This window comes from Haemaphysalis longicornis, unplaced genomic scaffold (assembly GCF_048455015.1).
Source record: "Haemaphysalis longicornis isolate Haplotype H1 unplaced genomic scaffold, Haemaphysalis longicornis Haplotype H1 scaffold_1, whole genome shotgun sequence".
Lineage (NCBI taxonomy): Eukaryota > Metazoa > Arthropoda > Arachnida > Ixodida > Ixodidae > Haemaphysalis > Haemaphysalis longicornis.
In genome coordinates this window covers 197,625,000-197,646,126 of record NW_027526203.1, presented here as the reverse complement: position 1 = coordinate 197,646,126, position 21,127 = coordinate 197,625,000, and the positions used below count along the sequence as shown (strand labels likewise).

The following is a 21,127-nucleotide window of genomic DNA, read 5'->3' as shown; positions in this document are numbered from 1 at the left end:
CACCGAAAAAGTTTCACTATGAAGCACATCCTTCAAATGCAAGGTAATTTTACTTGACATCAGCAAGGGGAACTGAGCCACAGTTGTGTGCGTCAAATAAAATGTCTTCTGGCACGTTTTCTTTGCATCTGCGCAATAGAATCGGTGCCGAATTATTTTTTCAAATTTTTGCGAGTAAAGTTGCCTGCACTTTACAATCATGCAAGTGTGGTGTGTGTGGTGATCCTGACAGATGACAGTGTTCATAAACGTGTCAACCTCTAGGCTGCAAATCAGAAAATTTCATAGTGCCTGTAGGTGAAGGTTCTTATGGAGGGTCAAAAGCTGCATTAGCCAAGTAAGCAGGCCTCTCAAGGGCAATGGTCTCAGTGTGGCCATATTTGCACGAGGTACAGTCCTTGCCAAAATTTTCTAGGCCAAGCCGAAACTGTGCAGGCTGTAAAAAATTCGATATACAAGCTTACACCCCCAGCGAAGCTGAAACCTAGAGAAAACATTTATTTCTTACTGTCATAAAATAATTTTATCACATTTAAAGGTAAAGCTTATTCCTTGAATTCTTTGTGGTCCAGAAGGCTTAGTATTGGCTTAGAAAATTTTGACAAACGGTGTACATTGAAGAGTGCCACTCGAGTACCCAAAAAGGTTCTTTGTAGTGAGGTTGGAGGAGCCTGCGAACAATGTCGTTGCACACATAATCGTGGGTGGCATTGTGGACGTCTGAAGTGATGTAAACCTCTCTCGGCTGGGAAGGTCGTGTGTGCATAGGCTGGAGTTGCCGGAAAAGCATGCATAGTCTTTGCACATAGTCACTGGCAGGTAATGACTGTGCTAGCAGATCAGAGAAATGACCAGGGAGCCGGATGTCGAACCATAAACGAGTTCTGCAGTAGAACGGGATGAGTTGATCTTCATGACACATTGAATAACCAGAAGAGTCAGCGGAATGCTTGCACCCACTCAAATGGCATCTCGGGTGCTGTAAGGGCTACTTTGAGGTGGTAGTAAAGATGTTCTGCCAGCCTGTTGGTTTGGGGGTGTAGGCAGCTGTGTGGAGGCAAGTCATCCCAAGCAGGCAAAACAGCCTAGAAAGTGAGGATGATTGGGACTGGTGGCCATGGTGGTGGTAGAACAGCCATACCATGAAACGCAAGTAACTGTGGCAGCCATGATGTCAGGGATTGGCGTCACCTTGGGCAATGGGATGTACCTGTCAAGTAGTGAAACCTTGGCTGGTTGGCAGCGGTCCAGTGATGTCGAAGGGGACCACCACAAAATGTTTGCTAGTCAAAAGGAAGGGTTGATCTGGAGTAACCAGATAGTGCATTGCCTTGGCTCGTTGGCAAGGGTGAAATGCAAGTTGCTGGGTGGCATGAACACCAGCATGGGCCATGCTGTACAACGGGTGGAAGATTGGCCTGTACAGATACACTGGGATGAATGGACGAGAAACTGAAGTGGACAGGCTGCACACGGCAGTCACCCCATCAAAGTTGACCTCCTTGAGTTTCAAGGATGTTGAAGATGCATGATAGTGGGCCAGCTTTGAGTCCTCAGCCTGAAGGCTGGTGTATGTCAAAAGATCAAGGGGCTGATTGGACGGCAATGACACGACTGTGTCCATATGACCAAGAGTGTTTGCGGGGATGTTAGCGGCACGCTTGTAGTTGCACCCCTGATGTACCGAATGTCTGTCGTGAACTTTGGCAAAAACGTCAGTTCTCGTACCTCTCAAGGCGTATAAAGGGAATAAAGGGAGCATATAAAGGGTGTGTAGTCGTACCTTGAAGATGACAGCAGGGGTGCACAGTGAGATAGGTGGCGAGCGGCTCTTCGCTGAACACACTGTGCCCTGTTTTTGGAGCAGTGAGGCTGCCAGCTGTGATTGAGCCATTCCTGGAGCATGGCACCAACCTTGGTACTGGACGCATCGGTCATCAGCGTGAATGGGGTGTCATCCGCTTTTGTTTGGCTGGACCAAGAGGGCAATGTTCGCTAGGGCACTCTTTATGCTGCAGAATGCCTCTTCATCAGCTTGGTCCCGGAGGCGTGCAGAATCACCAGGTTTAGTTGCAAGGAGGGGTTCTAAAGGTGTGAGTAGGGTGTCGCAGTTCTCAATAAAATGGCGCTAAAAATTTACCAAGTTGAAGAACTGCAGAAGCTTTGTCACTAAGGGGGGCTTTGGGAAATCTCTGATGGCACTGACTTTTGTGGAGAGAGGTCTGGTGCGAGTGGATTCGAGATGGTTTCCAAGGAACTCGAGGGACGACATTACGAGCTCACTTTTGGTAACACCGATGATGATGCCATGTGCGCACAGCTGTGTACCGAGAAGGGACGAAGATGCAGCAGGACTTCTTTCAAGGATGAACTGGCTACGAGGATATCAACGTAGCAAAGGGTAGCCCACACGTCATGCTGTCGATGAATCTCTGGAACGACTGCACTGCATTGCATAGTTGCTGCGGACAAATTCAGAAAGATTAAATGGAGTCGAAGTAGCTGTTTTCGGGTCGTCTTTGGCGACTGGAATTTGATGATACGCCCGAAAAAGGGGTATTAAAAAAAGAAATCATGCTACCGTGCAGGGAAGCCGTGAAGTCCTAAAGGTGGAAGAACAGATATTGGTCGGGAACAGTCCTGGTGTGATAGCCCCCACACGTCTACCACTCTTCTGATTTCTTGGGGACCGTGTGTAGTGGCGATGCCCAGCTTCTTGCTCCAACTTGATCAAATTCTTCATGGGCAACACCTCCCTCTGCTGGGGGCCAGCTGTCAGGGCAAAAAGAAGACGGGGGGGGGATATGTGGTGTCAAACTTGATGCTTGACAGGGTTATTCTAGTCTGGAGGTGATTTCGATGCTGGAAACTTTCACAGCAATGCCGCGAATCGCTTTTTGGCAACAGTGGCAATAGAACGTACCACAGCTGTAGTCGCTGCTGTAGCAATGCCTCAGATGGAAAGGAATGTGGTTGCTTCGAGGAAACTTTGCCACTTGGCATCAACAAGGAAACCATGATGCGTGCGAAAACTGGTTCTGATGATCGCGCAGGTAACATTAGCCACCATGGAAATCCATCATAACGCTCTGTGGAGTCCAAGGTTCAGTGTGAGGGAGCGCTGCTTGTACACGGGGATCGTAGTATTGCTGACAGCTTGGGGGTACGTAATTGGGGTGGATGAGCACTCTGACCGTGTAGCGGGCAAGATGCTGACCTGGGCTCCCATATTGACTAGGAACTTCTGCCTCATTGTATGGTCGACGACATAGAAAAGGTGACGCTCACCGAGGCCTGTACCACTGGTCGCTGTCGCAAGCCCGGACAGTGGCAAGCCCGGTTGCCGAAGCTGCGGCAGTAATCACAGACACCTGCTCCCAGAGAGTTATGCCTGGAACATTCGGTTGAAGGTGATTGATGGTGAGAGGACAAGCGGTGATGTCCAGTGCCCACACAATGTCAAGTTGCCCTGCTAGTTCTGGCTGCAAGTATCTGGTCTAGGCAGTCGCACAGTTGGCTCGCACCGGTCAGGACAGATCTCTGAATGGTAGTGTGGGTGCACGAAGAGGAAGATGTGTTGATAGAGGCAACTTGATGTGATGTGGCCACATCCTCCGTAACCTTGTCAGCCAGGGTGGCAAGTGCATTCAAGTTTGTTCTGGAGGCAGCTGCCAAATTATCTGCAAGTTCTGGCAGCTGCTGAGGAAAAAGTTTTCACACCGAGGCGTTGTCCATGATGCGTGCATGAGGGCCAAGGAATTGCTGCATGTGTCACAACAATTGACTCGGGCATCACTCGCTGAGCTCCTCCATAGACAGCATTTGCCGCTACTCAAGCACTTGGACATGGCAGCTGGTTGTATGATCTTGCTGGGAGACCGACCAGTGCTGAAAGCAGCTGCAGTGTCGACGATTTCACTCGCCATGGCAGTGAGAAGAGATGCCATGATGGGGTGGTACATCATCAACTGCAGCGTGATCATCGCCAGTTCAAAGCAGCACTTCACCTGATGGAACCCGGTAGTGGGATTCTGATCCCAGTATGACGACAGCTGGGGCGTGGAGGCAGACGTAGTCAGCAGCGAAGGTTCGGTCTGGTCGTCGTCAGCCATGGCACCACTTTTGGCTGGGTGACATGCAGTACCAATCGAATCACATCGGGAACCACCAGTTGTGGAGCACTAGACAGGCAAGAGAGATGGCACCGGATGTCTTGCCGCAACAGGGGCCAGATGCATTTCCTGCACATAGCTCATCCTCCTCCTTAAACCGGATGCAAAGTAATGATGATGACAGAGCGCAGGTGATGATGGTGATGGGTGCAGCCATGGTGATGATGATGATGCTGCTACAATGGCTTCAGTTGATGTAGTGTTGTGGGGCCCCTTTCAGAAAAGCCTTGAAAGGGAGGAAGTTCTTCGGTGGCAGACATTAAGTCATCAATATCCAGTTTTTACACATGCTAAGACTACAAAACTTGTGGAATTTCACTAGGCATGTTTTAGGGAATGCCTGCTGAAAAAAAAAAAAATTCCCCTGGGTTTGTTGACTGTTAAAGGAAAGGGAAGAACACAAAAAAATTAACCACATAAATTAGGAGATATTTATTTTAATAGAGGTGTACAAATATTTGAAAATTCAAATATTTTCCTAATTGCATTTACTGTTGAACTTGATTCTTAGTTTTTAGAATTCAAACAATTACAGTTTTCTTGTGTTCTAAAATATTCAAGAAATTAAAAAAAGAAAAGGTGTAAAAGTTGGCTTTGCTGCAAATAACACTTTCAATCTTCACCGCATGGCACATGTATACGGAGGGCTTACCTATTCACGCCATGCCGCATCTGTGCAAAAGTGCCTAACTTATGTAACCCTTGCACAGAACGGGTGTATGCTGATTGTGAAATATGTTGGCCAAGTGGAACACTGCTGTTTTTGCATTTAAAGTTGAAAAAAAGTCAAAATAAGTATTTTTGTCAATATTGGCATGAGTGAGTAATTTCGAGTTGCTGCTGGGCATCTTTGCAGTGAGGTAGGTGGTCCTACCAGTCACGAGGTGTTGCAGTTGCATAGGTTGAGTCCAAGTCAAGTTGCCGGGGCAAGCAGTGACCAGCCGAGACCGATAAAGGAGCTCGAACGAAGCATTAGCGCTTATTTACAGGGCAAGGTGAAGGAAGCTCTGTACAACAACAAAAAAAAAAAAGATGTGCAGCGTTTAGGCTGTCAGACTTCCCCGGATTTCCTGGGTTTTCCCAAGCCTGAGGGCCAGTCTCAGCCACCCGACACGCGAACAGGTTTGCAGTGCATGCAGCATTTGAAATTTACTCCATCGGCACTGATGGGGTCGCACATCTAAAGGGAGAGTCTTTAAAGGCTCAGATGAAACAGATTGCCAATTTTGGACATATACCCGTGATTAATGGTAGCATCGCTCACCCATGAGAGGGGGAGGGGCGGGAACATCTCTATCGTCACCGCCGAAATGAAAGGATGGCGCTGCGAAATTTTGCCAAGGTTGATGGCCCAGCTTAAATAAGATAGTCATGGTCACTCCGCTCTTAAAGGAGTCATGAAGAGAAAATACAACTTCGTTTAATTTGAAAGAACTAGGATTCAGTATCTCACTCAGCTTCATTACAGCCACAAAAGATGTTTTTTTAACGAAAAAAAGCAAGAAGTATTTGCGCCACAGTGACGTGTTATGAGCAAGAATGACGTCACACGGGCCAACAATAAAACATAATTTTCAGTGCGTTAACTGCACGTTAGCGTTCAAGTGATGCGGTCAAATGGAACTAGAGGCCCCATTACAGACGTCTTAGAAAAGTTGCGGGAAATTGGCTAGGGGGTCGCGACTGCTTCACACGTTCTCTTTCATATCTCCGTTATTTGTTTGAAGATTGCGATGATATTGGTATCATTGTTATCGGGACTAAGCAGTCTTTCTAATAAACCCAACTTGTATTTTGTCTTCATGGCTCCTTTAACATAGCATGACTAGCAAGCACCATTTCACAGTGACTTGGAGGGAGAGCAATTTGCCGGGAATACTCCCTTGTATGTGAAACATGGCACTTTCATTTCTTAATGACAATTCCTGCCAAGTTTTTTATTTTATTTGTTTGCTACCTTTTTGTCACCTTCTATTTTTTATTTTTTATTTTTTTTCTCCATAATTTTTTGTACCGTTCATTGTATAAAGCTCTAGTACGTGAACACAATGATGGGTAAAGTCCTGACCCTAGTTATCTTTTTCTTAGCTGTGTTTAGAAGCTCCATGTGCATTGCACATTAAGATGAGGATATTTTTATTCAAGAATATTTGACTTGATTCACAGTTGCAGTAGACTCCCGTTAGAACAAACTTGAAGGGACCATGCAAACTTGTTCGTTTTATCAGAAGTTTGTCTAACAGAAGTGGGAAAGTGCAATATGCTTTCACTGAATGCCTGGCTTGCTAGGCATAGCACAAAACTCCCCTTGTGAAGCAAACACAAAGGGTTGACTCACTGACTCCGTGGCCAATAGCAGTGGTGGCGGTAACTCAGTAGGTGGCGGTGACGCGAGCTCACGTGCTCCTACTAAGGGACGGCATTGGTCAGGAGTTGCTCTGTTCGCAAATAGGAGTCTCCTTCATCACGTTCTTTTTGCTTCCACCCCCCCCCCCCCTCTCTCTCTCTCTCTCTCTCTCTCTCTCTCTCTCTCTCTCTCTCTGTGCGTGCGCGTGCGTGCACGCGCGAGAGAGAGAAAGAGAGGCCGGTGTGTGCGTGACCAGCTGCGATACTCCTTGATTCTTTTTTATTTATTTATTTATTTATTTTCCTTCACCACTGGCAGAGGTGGCGGCTTTATTCGCGGGTCTTAGCTGTCTCATCTCATGGTCCAGAGACACGGATTTGCCTCGCACTGTTGGTGCATTTTGTTCCTTCCCTTTCGTTTTGTTTTCCTTTCTTTTACCTTTCCCTTTGGTTACATGAAGCCCTGCCAAGCATCAGCAGTGGCGGTTTCTGCAAATGTTCGTCTTAACTGAAGAGTACGTGTGAGGCGGTTCATCTCAAGTGGACTTTTCTTGCATTGAGTCTGGAAAACCAAACAAACGAAAATTTGGCCCAATCGAGTTCATCGTAATGGGAGTCTGCTGTAGTTTTTATTTTTTGCACATGACTCTTAGCAAGAAATTTGATATTCGTGCACCTGTTATTTTACAGGATGCTAAAATGAAAGATGATTTGATTTTTTACGTTGTACCCGATCACTAAGTGCACTTCTTACGGTTTCAGTCCTGCATAGTCTCATGGTTCAGCATAATTGTAGTGCCACGTGTGACTTGATATCATGTTTTCAAAAGGAAATCCTAAATCTCTTCTTATTTTCACTGATGCAGCTGATATAAAATTCTTCTGATTCTAGTTTTACAGCAAAAAGCTGTAATCAAAAATGGAATTTGGAAATAAATAAATAAAATGCCAGTCATGTTTCGTGCGCCTCAACAACTTCACGTGCTGACATGTAGGAGCTACCGTTCTTTGAGTGTCCATGCTGCATGGACGTGCTGTGCACCGCATTCACGGACCCCCCTTGTGGCCTCTCCTCTTCCCCGTGCAGAGCAGCAGGTGCGGTCGGTATCGTTCACTCTGCCGTCGACCAAGATGCGCATGGTGCTGCAGGCGGGGCCTGCCCAGTTTGGCAAGGACCTGGGCAAAGCGGCCAACGAAGTGCGCGCCCCACTGATTCTGCTCGACCCCATTCGGGGCTGTGGGGAGCTGCGCAACGGCCACGAGCTCAGGGGCAAGATTGTCATCATGGAGCGGGGCGAGTGCATGTTCGTTGAGAAAGTGAGTGGCCCCTTGTTGAAATCGTCGAGGGGGCAGGGGGTTGTGGGCGGAGGTGTTCCCGGAAATGGTTTGGCTGCATTGCCGACGCAGCATGTGTGGAGAAAATTCTGCTGGGACATGTAGCCTGTAGTGTGCTTACTTGCAATACTGAGGATGGCTTGCCAACGTGATTTGATACTCTGGCACCTACCTGCACGCTATGTAGTTGGTGATGCCTGTTATTACTGGATGCCAATTTTACGTTCCTTCACTTTTGTCAAAAGTGGTCTTGGTAGGTGACGTTCTGCGTTCGGCCCTCCTTGTTCAGTTTCAGTGTCAGCCGCGGATAGCAGACAGCATTTCCTAGCAGCATTTCCAAGCAGACAGCATTTACTTAATTAAAATTGCACCAGGAATGGCAACACCATCGGCATCCTGATGAGAGCTTTCAGCTTCCACTTGTTTTCGTTCCATGCCTTTGCTGTACTATTCTTTGTATTTTGCCAGAATATCAGAGACATACCAGGGGCTGCATGGGTGTTTGTATTAGAGCTTACTTCAAAGCAATTTTGTATATTCAGTCATCCATATATTTTAGTCCCCTTTAAATCAATGTGTCTGGGTTCCGTTCTTCTGTGCATAGCGCACACTTGTAGTGGAAATAAGTATAGTACAGTAAAGCCACGCTACAGTGACACTACGCGGGGTCTTCAAACTCTCACGGTGTCAGAAGTTAACCATGTACATGTCATCACTATATGCAGGTTCAGTATAACCAAATTCTACTATAATGCTCCTACAAAGTAATAAAACATTTAAATTAAGCCACAGAATTTCACGACGCTTACTGAATTCACTGGGTAATAGATAAGATTACCGCCTTCAATTGACCGATTAAAAAGACGCGTTGGGCACCGTTGCATCAATGAGCTTTTTGTCTTGTGCATACCAGGCTTATCCAACAAAACATGGGAACGTTGTCACTGTAAACACTGCAAGCGCTGTGAACTGTAAAAACTTGGGAGTTAAATTAAACAATGCGTTTCAGTTTTACATCTTACCTATCTCTTGGCAAAAAAGCCCCTTTCAGGAGTGGGAAACAGGAAGCGTTCAGTTTCCTTGTTTTACATTATTGGATTCGTGAGGTTAGATCAGCCGTTAGCCATTCCAGTAATGTTTCCTTTTTTTCAACTACAGTAAACACATTATGAAAACGTTATGAAAACCTAATTTTGAATTTTTTTTAAATTGCTTCCTTGACAGGCCTTCTACTTTTGTAGCTGGATTTTGTTCCTGTTTGGTGCTTTGCTTATGCTGCTCTTTCTGTTTTCAGGCAAGAAAAATTCAAGCATTTGGGGCTGTTGGAGGCATAGTCCTAGGTGAGCCTAAGCTTTTTCTCTGCATTTCACATGTTCCAAGGACATCAGTAGAGAGTAAAACATTTGTTAGATAAATTAATAGTGTGGCAACTTCTGTCCAACAGTTAATTTCTAGACTTTCTTAGTGATCACTGACTTCGTTTGTTTGACCTACAAATTTGGTTGGCCCTAATATAGTGTAGAAGCCAATGTTTGAATATCCATAGTTATTTGAAATCTTCATAACTGAATTGTCAGAGAGTCTCAAACAGCAAAACAAGTGCCTCACTTGATATACTTGGCAAATAAACAAAATTCTCATTTTCAGAAGCTGCCGCTTATGGTGTTGGCAAGTTAGTGTAAAAAACGGTAGACAGAAACTGCAAAAGTGTCACATCTCACAATGGTGATCATGATAACGTACGGAAAATGACAAAAAATAGCTGGCACCGTCTTGCAGCATATTGTGGGACTAGGCCCTCAGGGATTGGCAAAACTTGTGTTTTTGGGGACCTTAACAACCTCCCTCCATCCCCTCCATCCCCCCCCCCCCTTTTTTTTTTCAAACTTCTGTGTATAAAAGTGGGGTACATGTGTTATACAAGAGGGCAGGTTGTACACAACCATATCCATGTAATTATTTATTTCTAACCAACTAGAACACCATTTGTCTTGGAATAAAAGCTGAACGATCTAATTAAGCTGTGATCTTTCGGATGAAATAAAAATTTATTGAGCCGTTATTGTCTCTCTAAGTGTGTGATTGTGCCATGAGCAGCCAGGATGGTGAATGCCATTGAACAAAGTGACACAATGAACTCATGAGGTTGTCCCTGTGGAAGGTGTAATTTTTACTTTTTCCCTAGTTGCCCCGCTCTGTGCTTTTTCCCTTTTGAAAGATCTTCCACTTGACTCAAACCAGACATAACAACAACAACAACAAAAAAAAAAGGTCCCACAGAAGTCAGTCACTTTTTTGCGTGATGAAGGCCGCTCATATTGCACCCCTTTCTCTTTCCCACTGTTCTCCGGGCCACCGCTGGGGAGCTGGCCTGTAACCTGCTGCACCCTGTAACTTGATGCAAAGGTCACACACCAGGTTAAGTTTTTCCGATCAGATAACAAGCACACACTTTGCCACCTTGCCAGCTGGAGCATAGTTTAGCGGCTACCTTGTTTCTGTATGGTGGCCCTAAACGTGACAACACCTGTGCTTGTGGGTAAATAAAAACTGGGGGGTTGTGTTGGCACAGTTTGTATGAAAGCTTTCTCAGTCCAAGTCAGTGTGACTTACATCCAGCAGCTCAGGCTCGTTAACCTGTGGTGAGTTAAGGAGAATTTCTGAACTTTCTTGAATGTCCCAAAAACTGATAATTTGCAATGCTTCGAGTTATTTGTGAATTCAAATATTGGGAATTCGAACTCTAAATCGCGGTCTTTCACAGAGTCAGTGTTCTTAATTTCTCATTGCCACTAATCCTGCCATTCCTCATTTCTTAGCTACTAAGCGTTCACTAGAATGTGAAATGTTTGCACTAAGAAGCTAATAATTTATTGTGCAAAATGACCTGGCATGCTAGCTAATAAGCAAGGGACGCAAGCATTCCAGGAGTGCAATGTGAATGTGAGCAAAAAATTGAGGGCCAACCCATTCTGGGAAGGTGGAATGCCACTGAAGCTTTCATTGCACTCCCAAATTCATCCCCTACCCATGATGTGTACGTGGTTGAACAGCAAAGCCAAGTGTGTGCACGAAACAAAACACAATTGACCAGAGGAGCACGTTTATTTGTAATTTGCAGTTGAGCCTACTTAGTTTATTAGCTGGATGAAACTTGGAAGGACTAGAGTTTTATCCTAGCAGACAAACGTGGGACTGTCAGTTTCCCTCCTGTAGAAAGAAGCCCATGCATGGACAGTAGACAGTACTGCAACTTTTACAGCTTCTCTGTGAACTGCCTAATTATGAAAGGTAAACGAAACCCAGCGTAATGATAGAGTTGTGTTAGTGCCAGTCATGTTATAATTTTAGGGGGGATAGCGGGGATGTGCCGTACAGTTGTATTGTGGCATAACAGAGCACCAAAATCGATAATGAGCATCCTCCATTCCTATGCTCTTCTTTGAATGAGTGGCTTCAATGGTGAAAACCTGCGGAAAAGTTTTCCGAATGTGGCCGCAATAATGCTTGTGCATGCGTTTTGCCTCTCAGACAACCAGGCCGGCACGAATGCCCGGCAGTCCCCCGTGTTTGCCATGTCGGGTGACGGCACAGACGACGTCACCATCCCGCTCGTGTTCCTCTTCACCGAGGATGGTCAGCTCCTTCTCAATGCCTTCAAGGAGCACCCGAGCCTCGTGGTCACTCTGTCCGACCTCAGTGTCATCTCCTGTGAGTGGTGGCCCACTGGGCAGCTGCAGCTACTCTCGCCCTGTGGTGCTGCTGAATTAGTGCAGGCAGCACTTGGCTGCTTGAGCGCAATTCGCACTGTCTGCACCCACCTGCTGCACTGGTGCAGCCATAGTGTAACGGCAGATAGCAGGGGCTACCCTGGCCGCGGCATCCGCTTTTCTGGTGGAGGCGAAAAGCAAAAACGCCCGTGTGTACAAGATTTCACCGCACGTTAAAAATCCTCACCGCACGTTAAAAATCCCCAGGGGGTCAAAATTAATGCGGAGCCCTCGGCCACGGCACTTCTCATCACCTTCGTTGCGTCGGCACGTTAAACCCCCACAATCAATCATCATCAGCAGGGGCTACATTCAGGAACTGCCTGGAAGGGTATCAGCAAAGAGTAGAGGTGCACAAATACCAAATTTTTGCTTGATAACTGAATACAAATGATAAAAACTGATTGCGAATTCAATCGAATAGTTTGAAATGGGAACATCCTTACTTAATGGGAGCAGCATAGCTGTAGAAAGAAAATTGTAAGGGCAATCAGTGGGATTTATGCAACAATAAGGCATCAGCATTAGTTTATCTCCGTTTTTGCCCATTTGTGCTTTTGTTCTTGCATGAAATTATCAGACACCGATGAAAGGTTTGAAAGGAATCTTTGTGCCTAGGCATCACAAAACAGCATCGCTTTGCTCACCCATTTCAGCGGCGCATCTGTCACATAGCCTCAACATTCTTTCGTCGACACTTTTGTTCAGGATTGTACCACTCATGGAAGTCCATTGTTGCTTTTGGATATACAGAACGTAAATGTGACTGTCAGAATGCACAAATGGCCGGGATGGCCGAGTGACAACACTGTGCAGGGCCACATTCTGGCCCACTGAGAGGGCCGTTTCCTCCCCTTTTAATTGGCCTCTTTTCCTGATGGCTGTACACAAACCAACAGATGGGATTTCATTTGCATGAGCGTTCGTTCACTGACATATTGAAAGATCACTTGGGGACTTAGGACCTTGTGCACTTATGTGTTTGCATGCTAGTGCACCTCAATAAAAAAAAATGCTACGAAAAATGATAATCTTTGTGAAAGACTAAGACAATGTGGCAACGTATAGTGGGGCAAAACTTTTTGCAGATATTATCACAAGAAAGTGTGGGTTCTCAACATTGTAGTACGAAGAAAAACGGCACTAAAGACTGAACAAAGTAAAAAACCACACAAAACAGGTGATGTTTTGTGTGGTTTCTTATTTGGTCTAGTCTTTTGCACCGTTTTTCTTCGTAGTACAATCTACCAACTGGCCCTTCAGCAAACCGTTTTCAACATGTTTTGAATACAGAGAGTATTGTATTTTTGTGCGTATAACCCGCACCAATACACTGTAGTCAAGAGTTAAGTTGCAGTGCAGGTAATGTGTGAATTTTGCCCCAACTTCAGCTTCACCGCAATGTGGGCTACACTATAATGTATGCATTATCACCAGCCTTCATTGCTGTTTCGGATTAATTTTGACCACCTGGGGATTTCTAATGTGCACCGGAATCTTTTCACTTGGGCGGTTCCGCATTTTTGCCTCCACCTGAAAAGCGGCCACCGCAGATGAGATCGAACCCATGTCCTTGCGCTGCTGACCACAACACTTTAACCACTGAGCCACTGCGGCAGGTATAAGTCGCATGCTATAGTGCCGTGCGAAAAGGATGGCATAACAGGTGCCACTCCTGGCACAAGCAAAAGGGAAGCTTCTGACAACCCAGCAACTACATGCAAGTTATCAGCTTGGTAGATGTGCCATGCCATACAGCTATATGGTTTTCTGGCCACGTTTTCCTCCCCACAGCAATGCACTCTTTATGTGTGGGGGTAAAGAAAAGGAGATGGATAACTGCATGTACGTTTGTTTCTGAGTAACCACAACAATTGTGCAATAATCTTTCTTTTAAAATGAAGATTGAAATGTTGCATTGCGTGTCAGTGGTGTGGGTAATATTCAAGGTTGTACTTTCTTTTTTCTCAGTACACAACACGGGGGTGGTGTTTATGCGGGGGTTGGTTTTGTGTATATGGTAGCTTTGAATGGTTGTTATCCCTACAAGCACTACAAAGTGGTGCTTGTTAGTTGTGCTAGTGCCTGGTCTGACCAGGTGCTTTATTGCAAACATGATCACCAGGCTTTCAGTTTTTCACTTGTGCCACTACATTGACTGGCGACTACTTTTCAGTGTACTGTAACTTTTGTGCAAGTAGCATTCCACATCAGTTAACGTACACCACAGTTAGCATACACTTATTTTGCACAGCTGCAGTGTCATGTGGAAAAGCTACCCCACCAAAAAATGTGGCGTGTCCTGTTGCAGAGACAACTTTTATTCCTTTATTATATAGGTAATGTTACAATACTACATAAACTCAATTACCTGGAAAAGGAAAACCGAGTTTAAAATTGAATAACTAACCGTTTGACAGGGTGCTCAAATTTTCAAATATTTGCTCACCCCATCCGAAGAGCTGGTGCCATCTGTGTAGACAGAACGTAGCACTTGTTTTCATGTGCAAGCATTAGTTAACTCCCGAGGTCGAAAGTTTGGCATCGTCATGACCAAACACGCAAAATGGTCATTGGCCCACACTGACGCCTAATTTCTCATGATAGCTCCTGCAAAGAAAGTAAAATAATTCAATTGAATTGGATAAATTTGGTCTGGGTGGGAATAGGACCCGGGGCCTCCAGAATGCAAGGCGAGCACGCATTCCCCATGCCACCACTGCTTGGATGGCTCGAGCTGATTCATGCGCAGGGGCCCTCGACTGAGAAACATGTGTTTCTAGACCTAGAGATATGTACTGAGGGCCTGCATGGTGAAATTGGGCACGCTAAATGCGTAAGCAGCAGTTAGGCAAGTAGCAAACTATGCTCCCACTAAATGGGTTCTTTGCTCAGTGATGTGAATGTGATGGGTGACCATAACAGCGCTAAGAGAGAAAAAGATGCGAAAGGGAAAGGATGTTGATAATTGGAGGACCCATTTGGCACTTAAACACTAGTGCGTGACAATGAGAGGACTGGTTTGGCAATTGGGTGCTAACGCTTTCACATTCACTACATCGTAAAGGGTGCCTGGGTGTCCTCGTAATTTGTTTTTCTTCACTGAGCATGCCGCACCTCTGCATGCAGCCTCCTCCAGTGAAGGCGAAGCTGCCGACGACGCTGCCAACCAAACCTCCCACAGTGACAGCCCGAAAGCATCGGTGCCGCAGTCGGAAGGCACGCCATCTGCGGCTGAAGCCGAACTGCTGCGCAAGGTGCAAATTTTGCGCCGCCTGGATGCCCTGGGTCGGCTCCAGGGTGAGACGAGTGAGCTGCTCGAGAAAGGGGCCACCGTGCGTCGCATGCTCGGCAAGTTGCTCAGCCAGCACAAACTGTTCGAGATGGACGTCCGCAGCCTCCTGGAGCGCCTGGAGAGCCTCGCCGCCGGGGCGCAGCCAAAGCGCCCGGGGGGGCTGTGCACCTCGCCGCTTGCGCCCACAACGTCCTCACCCAACCCGCTGTCCAGCGCAGAGGCGTTTGTCTCGTTCATCACTCGAGACGACTGCGGTGACACCTCAAAGGCGTCCCGATGACCATGGGAGCTATCTCACCGAGACGATCCTGCCAGAAAGTGCATTTCCTTTCGCCCTCCGGATTCCCACCGCTGCTCCATCAACGGGTAACTGGAATGTGCATCCTGTCAAGGCGGGCTTTACGGGATGGCCTTTTATTGAACGTAGCGGCTCATGATTAGCTTGCACACACCCTTGGTTGAGGCCTAGTGAGCACAGGTGACGCTGTTGTAACTACAGTGGTGGCAGCTTGTGTTAATCAGCCATTTTAGGCGAGTGTCATTTGATGGGAAATATCGAGGACACTTGGGTGGGGGCCTGGAGCAAAATGCAAAGCACCCAGCATGGTGAAGCTACGTTGCTTACGTGATCCCAGAGTCTTATTAGGGCCTGGTAAATGGAGGTCTAGTAGGAACATCCATCAGAAATTTGTGCTATGGGTGCTGCTTCAACTGTGCAGGGAGAATTAGTCGCTCATAAGGTGGTTCCTACACGAGGCCTATGACATCGGGGTTCCACGTCTTTGGATTCAAGCTTGGCAGGCATTCGGCTTTGATTTTGAATCATGATTGGCCAGTACATTCCTTCTTTTTTGATTGCTGTAGCATTGCAGCCTGCTTACATTGGACAGGCAAGAGCCCTCCTGAAGTCTCATCTGATGTTAATATAGCTATAGCTGTACTCTGGGTTACACGTGATGTGCTCCAAACCCTTTTTCTTTGCTAGGAAACCTCAAGTAAATTTTCCTTTTGTGGCATTAGGTTGGCATTTTCAAGTAGTCGCAGGATTAGAGTTCGTGAAGTTGTGTTAAAAATATGTCCCCATTAGAAGCAGCTGCTGAAAAACTTGCAGTACCAAAATTGTACAGCAAGAAATTCATTGTAACATGAAGCACTTCGCGCCATGTTCCCTCTAATGTCAATATATATCAAGTGCTCTTGCCCATTTGTAGCCATGGCAGCCACCGCTCACTAGGCCACAGCCAGTGAGAAAAAATGAATAGGATGCTGAGTTTTTGTAGTGCGAAATTTTAACGCGATACAAGTTGTCTTTTTTCTTCTTGTTTAAGTTTAAAAATTGTATATGCACAAGACCTCAAGAAATGTGATTGGATAGTCAAATCAGCCAAGTTTCCAAGACACTGCCTTAGTACAGCAGTGCTTGCATAGAATACTTCTTTGTGCTGTTTTTTAGCTTTTTAGCTCTTTTTTATGTACCATAAAATGTACTTCAGGAAACTTGCCATATGTCAGGAGCCATCAAAGCACACAAAGCACTGTGTGTTGTTTTGAAGGGCTGTATCGGCAAGTGTTTGTCTTGTGTGCCAGCTGCAATTGTTTTGAAACAAGAGGTTACATGGGGCCAGTGTTACGTGCAGATGGTCGCCCATTGCAGAGAAATACATAAAACGAAGTAGCTCTCGTGTTCGTGCATCATCTTTGAGGCGACAAGCACTTTTTAACTGACTGTTCACAACGTGTTCCGCGTTACTCACGGTGCAAGTGAAGTACTAAGTCATTTTTAAATGAAAACTTTACTATGGACGCATTGTCTGAGGCTTCCTCTAACGAGAAGTTGTCGTCATTGCAAAAAATAAAAATAAATGGTACCAGAGACACATATCTGAGGTATGACGTATGTGGCAGCACTGTTTTTAAATGCAAATCTTCCTTTTTCTTCTTGTTTGTGCGTGCGTCTGCATCTGTGTGTGCACGCGCAGTGTCTTCGCTTTTATGGCAGGAGCTGGGGCTGCTCCACTGGTGTAGTACTTGCCTGTAGAAATGTTTGTGTGGCATGTGATGTAAGGACGTGTAATGCAGGACAGCTGTGAATGAAACTGTTACACATCAACTTGCACAAGAGATTCTGGAGACAAGTTTTTCTTACTGCTTTCTCCTCCACCAGGCATGTGAGTGTGTGCGTGTGTTTGGTATGATTAAACATGTAGATACTTCTGTTCCTGCCACTGTTGTGGGAGGCAGTGTTCGCTTTGTGTATTGTGACCAGGGACTATGGCTTTTGGTACTTCAGATTGAAAAGCTAAAAAGTTGGCCCTGCCTGGCGTTTCCCGTGCACAGTTCCGCTGGTCAGTTTCCCCTGTTGTGCTTTTGTCACGTGATTTTCTCTGGTGGTTGGTCGGGCACTGAGTACTTTTATGGGTGCTGGTAGGCCAAGGCATGATCGGTTGTCTTCCCGTCTTGCGTTGCAGTCATGCTTTTGCAAAGCAGCTCTGTCTCATCATATAGTGAGTGCTGCCACGCGGCAGACAAATGTCGCCCAGACTTCTGTCATGGCACTGTTGCTCCGAAGCTCTGCTGGGAGCTGAAGTTTACAACTCCGATTGAGAGTGCAGATGTCACAGGTTAATTGCTATGCCCATCCTGGCCAGTTACAGCTAACAGCCATATCACCGCTTACCAAAAGTCATTAGTTGCAGCGTTAAGAAAATGGTACAACGGAGACCCGTAAATAAAATAGTATTTCGATATAAAAATGTGTCAAGGCTGAGGAACCACTTTTACGGAACATTCCTTCAATGAGAATGGCAAGAACTAGAGGAAGATTTTTGGGTTGTTGCTTACGATGGGCCAGTCAAAATGTTTTGTGTAACAGTCGTTGCATATTTTTACTCCTCTTGGGTATTGCAGCAACAGACCCCCTCCGTAGATTTACCCTCCAAGATCAAGGAAATCCTCGACTTCAAGGTAACTCAGTGGAGCCCCCTCCCAGACGCACAGTTAGCCCATTGATCCTTGTGGAACCCAAGAAAAGCTCAGGCAGGGCTCTTCTTTCTTTCCTTGTTTCATCCCACTTTGTGCCGTCTTTGGGGTGTACCAGAAAATAGCAAAAAGTTGGGTGCCCTTAGTGATTATTCATACCCAGACACCTTGGTGCAGTGGCGTGTGCTCTGACTTGCATATCTATTACTGGGGTCTCTTCTCTGCCAATTCGTGTGTTGTTTTGCCATGCCACCCCCTGCCCCCCCCCCCCCCCTAAATTTTTTTTCTCTGTCCGTGACAATTTCAGCCAGTTTAACGGGGTTACACAACAATGCAGGAGGAATTTCCAGTGTTTCAGTAAAATTTCTAGGGCCCTTTTCTGTCCGTTATTATGTGGTTATAACAATATAAATGACAGCTGTATGCTGCACTAATTCAATTACTAGGAGTAACAAGTTTCAGGCAACTGCACTGTTCGAAAGGGGCAAAAAAATGGGGAACGAGAGGATATGATATGAAAAAGGAAATATAAATGTGGAGCAAATAATCAGATAATAACAGAAGTACAAAAAGTCATGTGAGATGAGGAAGATATTAATAAATCTACATGTCATTACTTCTGCTTAGTATGGTGGCAAAACAACGTTGTTTTCTTGCTTTCAGTATGCTTGGCCAGCCATCATGTTTAATTAACTCTAAGCACTTGCTTTTATTTTGGCATAAAAAGTTAAAATTTGGGTTTTGCATGCCGAAGCGACACCTGACCTACTGCCTTAAGATATTTGTTGGTGGCTCCCCCTGGCTTGACGTCAGCTGCTGGACTCGCGCCGTTGTCGTCTGCTACTCTTGATTCAGTGGGGCTGCAGTTTCTGTGCTCGGCCATGCCTGTTTTGATGCTGGAGTGCACTGAAAAGCGATTTAGCTTTGGTTAAATTATAGTATGAGCTTCTGGCACCTCTAAATACCCTCGAGCTGTACCCTGCAACAAATTAATCAGCAGCATACCTGTGTAACTCGTCTTTGCTAGCTTATTTGCCAAGTCCAATGCTGGCTAATGAGGATTTACACTGAGTAAGTTTCACTTTAGGTGTTTTTGCCATGCTATATAGAAGACTCAACAGCGTATAATCCTGTGCACCAAGCAGTGGGCTCCAGCAGTCGCATTGCACAGCAGGAAATAAAACAGCTGTTTTTTTTTGTTTGTTTCACAGATGAGTCTTACTTTGTGCCCAACATTTTTTTTATTTTTTAGTACCATTATCAAAGTCTTAGTTTGAGGTGTAGGGATGTTCCAGAAACTCACAGAAGGTTAGTGTAGATATTTCTGGTTGGCTGCATAGCATTGACTTCCTACCTGAAACTTACAAACATCGTTGCTTATGCATATGTAAGCACTTGGAGGAAGTTTTTGCTGTGTCATCATGGAACAATGCAAATGTCCAGAGTACTCGGAGGCAGCTTTCGTTCCCGAATTTCAATCGTAGCCGTCATTAGCGTAATAAACCAGCTCTGTAAATTTGTGCAATTGTGACACGCTTACGGCGTTGAAGGCTTGAAGTACCCTAAACAAATTCAAGGAGTATTTCCGCCCTTTATAGATAGCATCCCTGCGATCTTGCCAAGCAGGGGATGCTTCCCCTGGATGGGTAAAAGTAAAACAACCATATAGCAAAGCACACCTGGAGCGTTTTTATGCAACTTGAAGCCTTATATTGCGCTAAAAAGTTAAGCCCACATAAAACCGGTGCGGTCAAGCATCACATGTCAATCGAACGCCAAGAAACAACTGTGAAAGCAATACCGAGTAAAGCAGACGACAAATGCAAGAGTCCCTTAGCTGGTGTCACCTGAGCGCTTTTTTCAGCACCGCCTGTGGTCGCGCTCCCTGCCAGTGATGAGGGCTGTAGTGGAGGGCTGCAAATAATTCTTACCAGCTTTTAACATGCGTTGACGTCTCGTACACTGGGTTGTTCTGTTTTTAGTAGAGCAGCCATGTTGGCAGGTAACCAAACCTGTGACCTTGTGCTCAGCAGCACATCGCCCTATCCGTGACAGGAATAGTTTGGCATCACTGGTTCTCTAACTCATCAAAACTGTTGCAACAATTGATTGTATTCAGAAATTTATTTAGAGCTTACTTTCATCGCAGGCTGCACTGCAATAGCATTGCAAACAGGATGTAGGGCCAATTAAGAAATGTAGTCCAAGGGAACAGTCACCTTTTGCATTCAAGTTGAGCAATATGCATTAGTTTACGTTGGAAAGGCAGTATGTTCATGTCTTGATCGATGGTTGCGGTGGTGGTGAAGTTCTTTCTCTCTCAGTATTTATTTTGCTATATTGGAGTGTTGTTGAACGAGTGCCGACCTTTGATACCTGCTAGACGGTGTGATTTGTGATTTGCACGAAAGGGGCAACAGAGCTTGGAGAAGCGTTCTGTGTAAAACTTTCCGTGATGAGCGTGGAACTGTGCATGCTCCTAGGCTGTTAGGTATTTTTAGAGGCACTTCAGAGCATGGAACAGTAAATCGCACATTATACATATGCTATAAATATGCAGGCTGTGAGTCTGTGATGTTTGCACGTTGCTCAAATGTTGCAGACAACCTTTTATAAAACGAGTGTGTACATGGTGAGAGAAAAGTGTGTTGCTTGTTGCAAACTATGGTGCTGTCATTGTTTTTGTGCACACTGCTTGCCTCACTGAAGCACTTGGTTTTTGCCTAGAGGAATGAAAGAGATTTTTAAGGGTTGCCTGGCATCATTAACGTTGCTGGCATGGTAACTTTGTTGCGCAGTGTGCCGGCAAAGGTGTCCAGCATTGAGAAATTTCTACTAAACCCTGTTGAACATGTGAATGTGTTGAATACGTGCTTGCCTAGTGCAGCAGCTTGGGAAACTGAACAGTTCTCAGCTGCTTGTGCTGAGCACTGCTGGAAATGTGTTTTTTATGGGTTTCCAGGATTAAATTTCTGATCTTGCTTTCCTCCGACCTGTTGTGGTTGTGCAGGGAACTTTGTTGTGGCACATTGTGCTGGGAAACCAGAAGAGTTCTGGGAATTCATGATGGCACTGCCAGTCAACAACACTCTTTCGGAAGCCTAACATCAACCCATGCCTCCATGCTTTATTTAACACATTGAGAACTTTTCACTATGCTTCTGTGGCTGCTCTTTCATATTGGGAACTATTGAAAGGGGGGGAGGGGGGGGAATATCTAATCGGGAATG

General features: G+C 45.7%; 1 protein-coding gene across 1 annotated transcript in view; it reads left to right on the top strand.

The window, feature by feature from the left end:
- Positions 1-20,889, top strand: part of LOC144141085 (ER degradation-enhancing alpha-mannosidase-like protein 3) — a 76,406-nt gene extending 55,517 nt beyond the window's left edge. The window contains exons 18-21 of the mRNA XM_077672610.1: positions 7,606-7,835; positions 9,148-9,193; positions 11,385-11,564; positions 14,753-20,889. Of these exons, the coding sequence (XP_077528736.1) occupies positions 7,606-7,835; positions 9,148-9,193; positions 11,385-11,564; positions 14,753-15,198 (902 nt within the window). The 3' untranslated portion in view covers positions 15,199-20,889. The remainder of the gene's footprint in view (positions 1-7,605; positions 7,836-9,147; positions 9,194-11,384; positions 11,565-14,752) is intronic.
- The last annotated feature ends 238 nt before the right edge of the window (positions 20,890-21,127 follow it).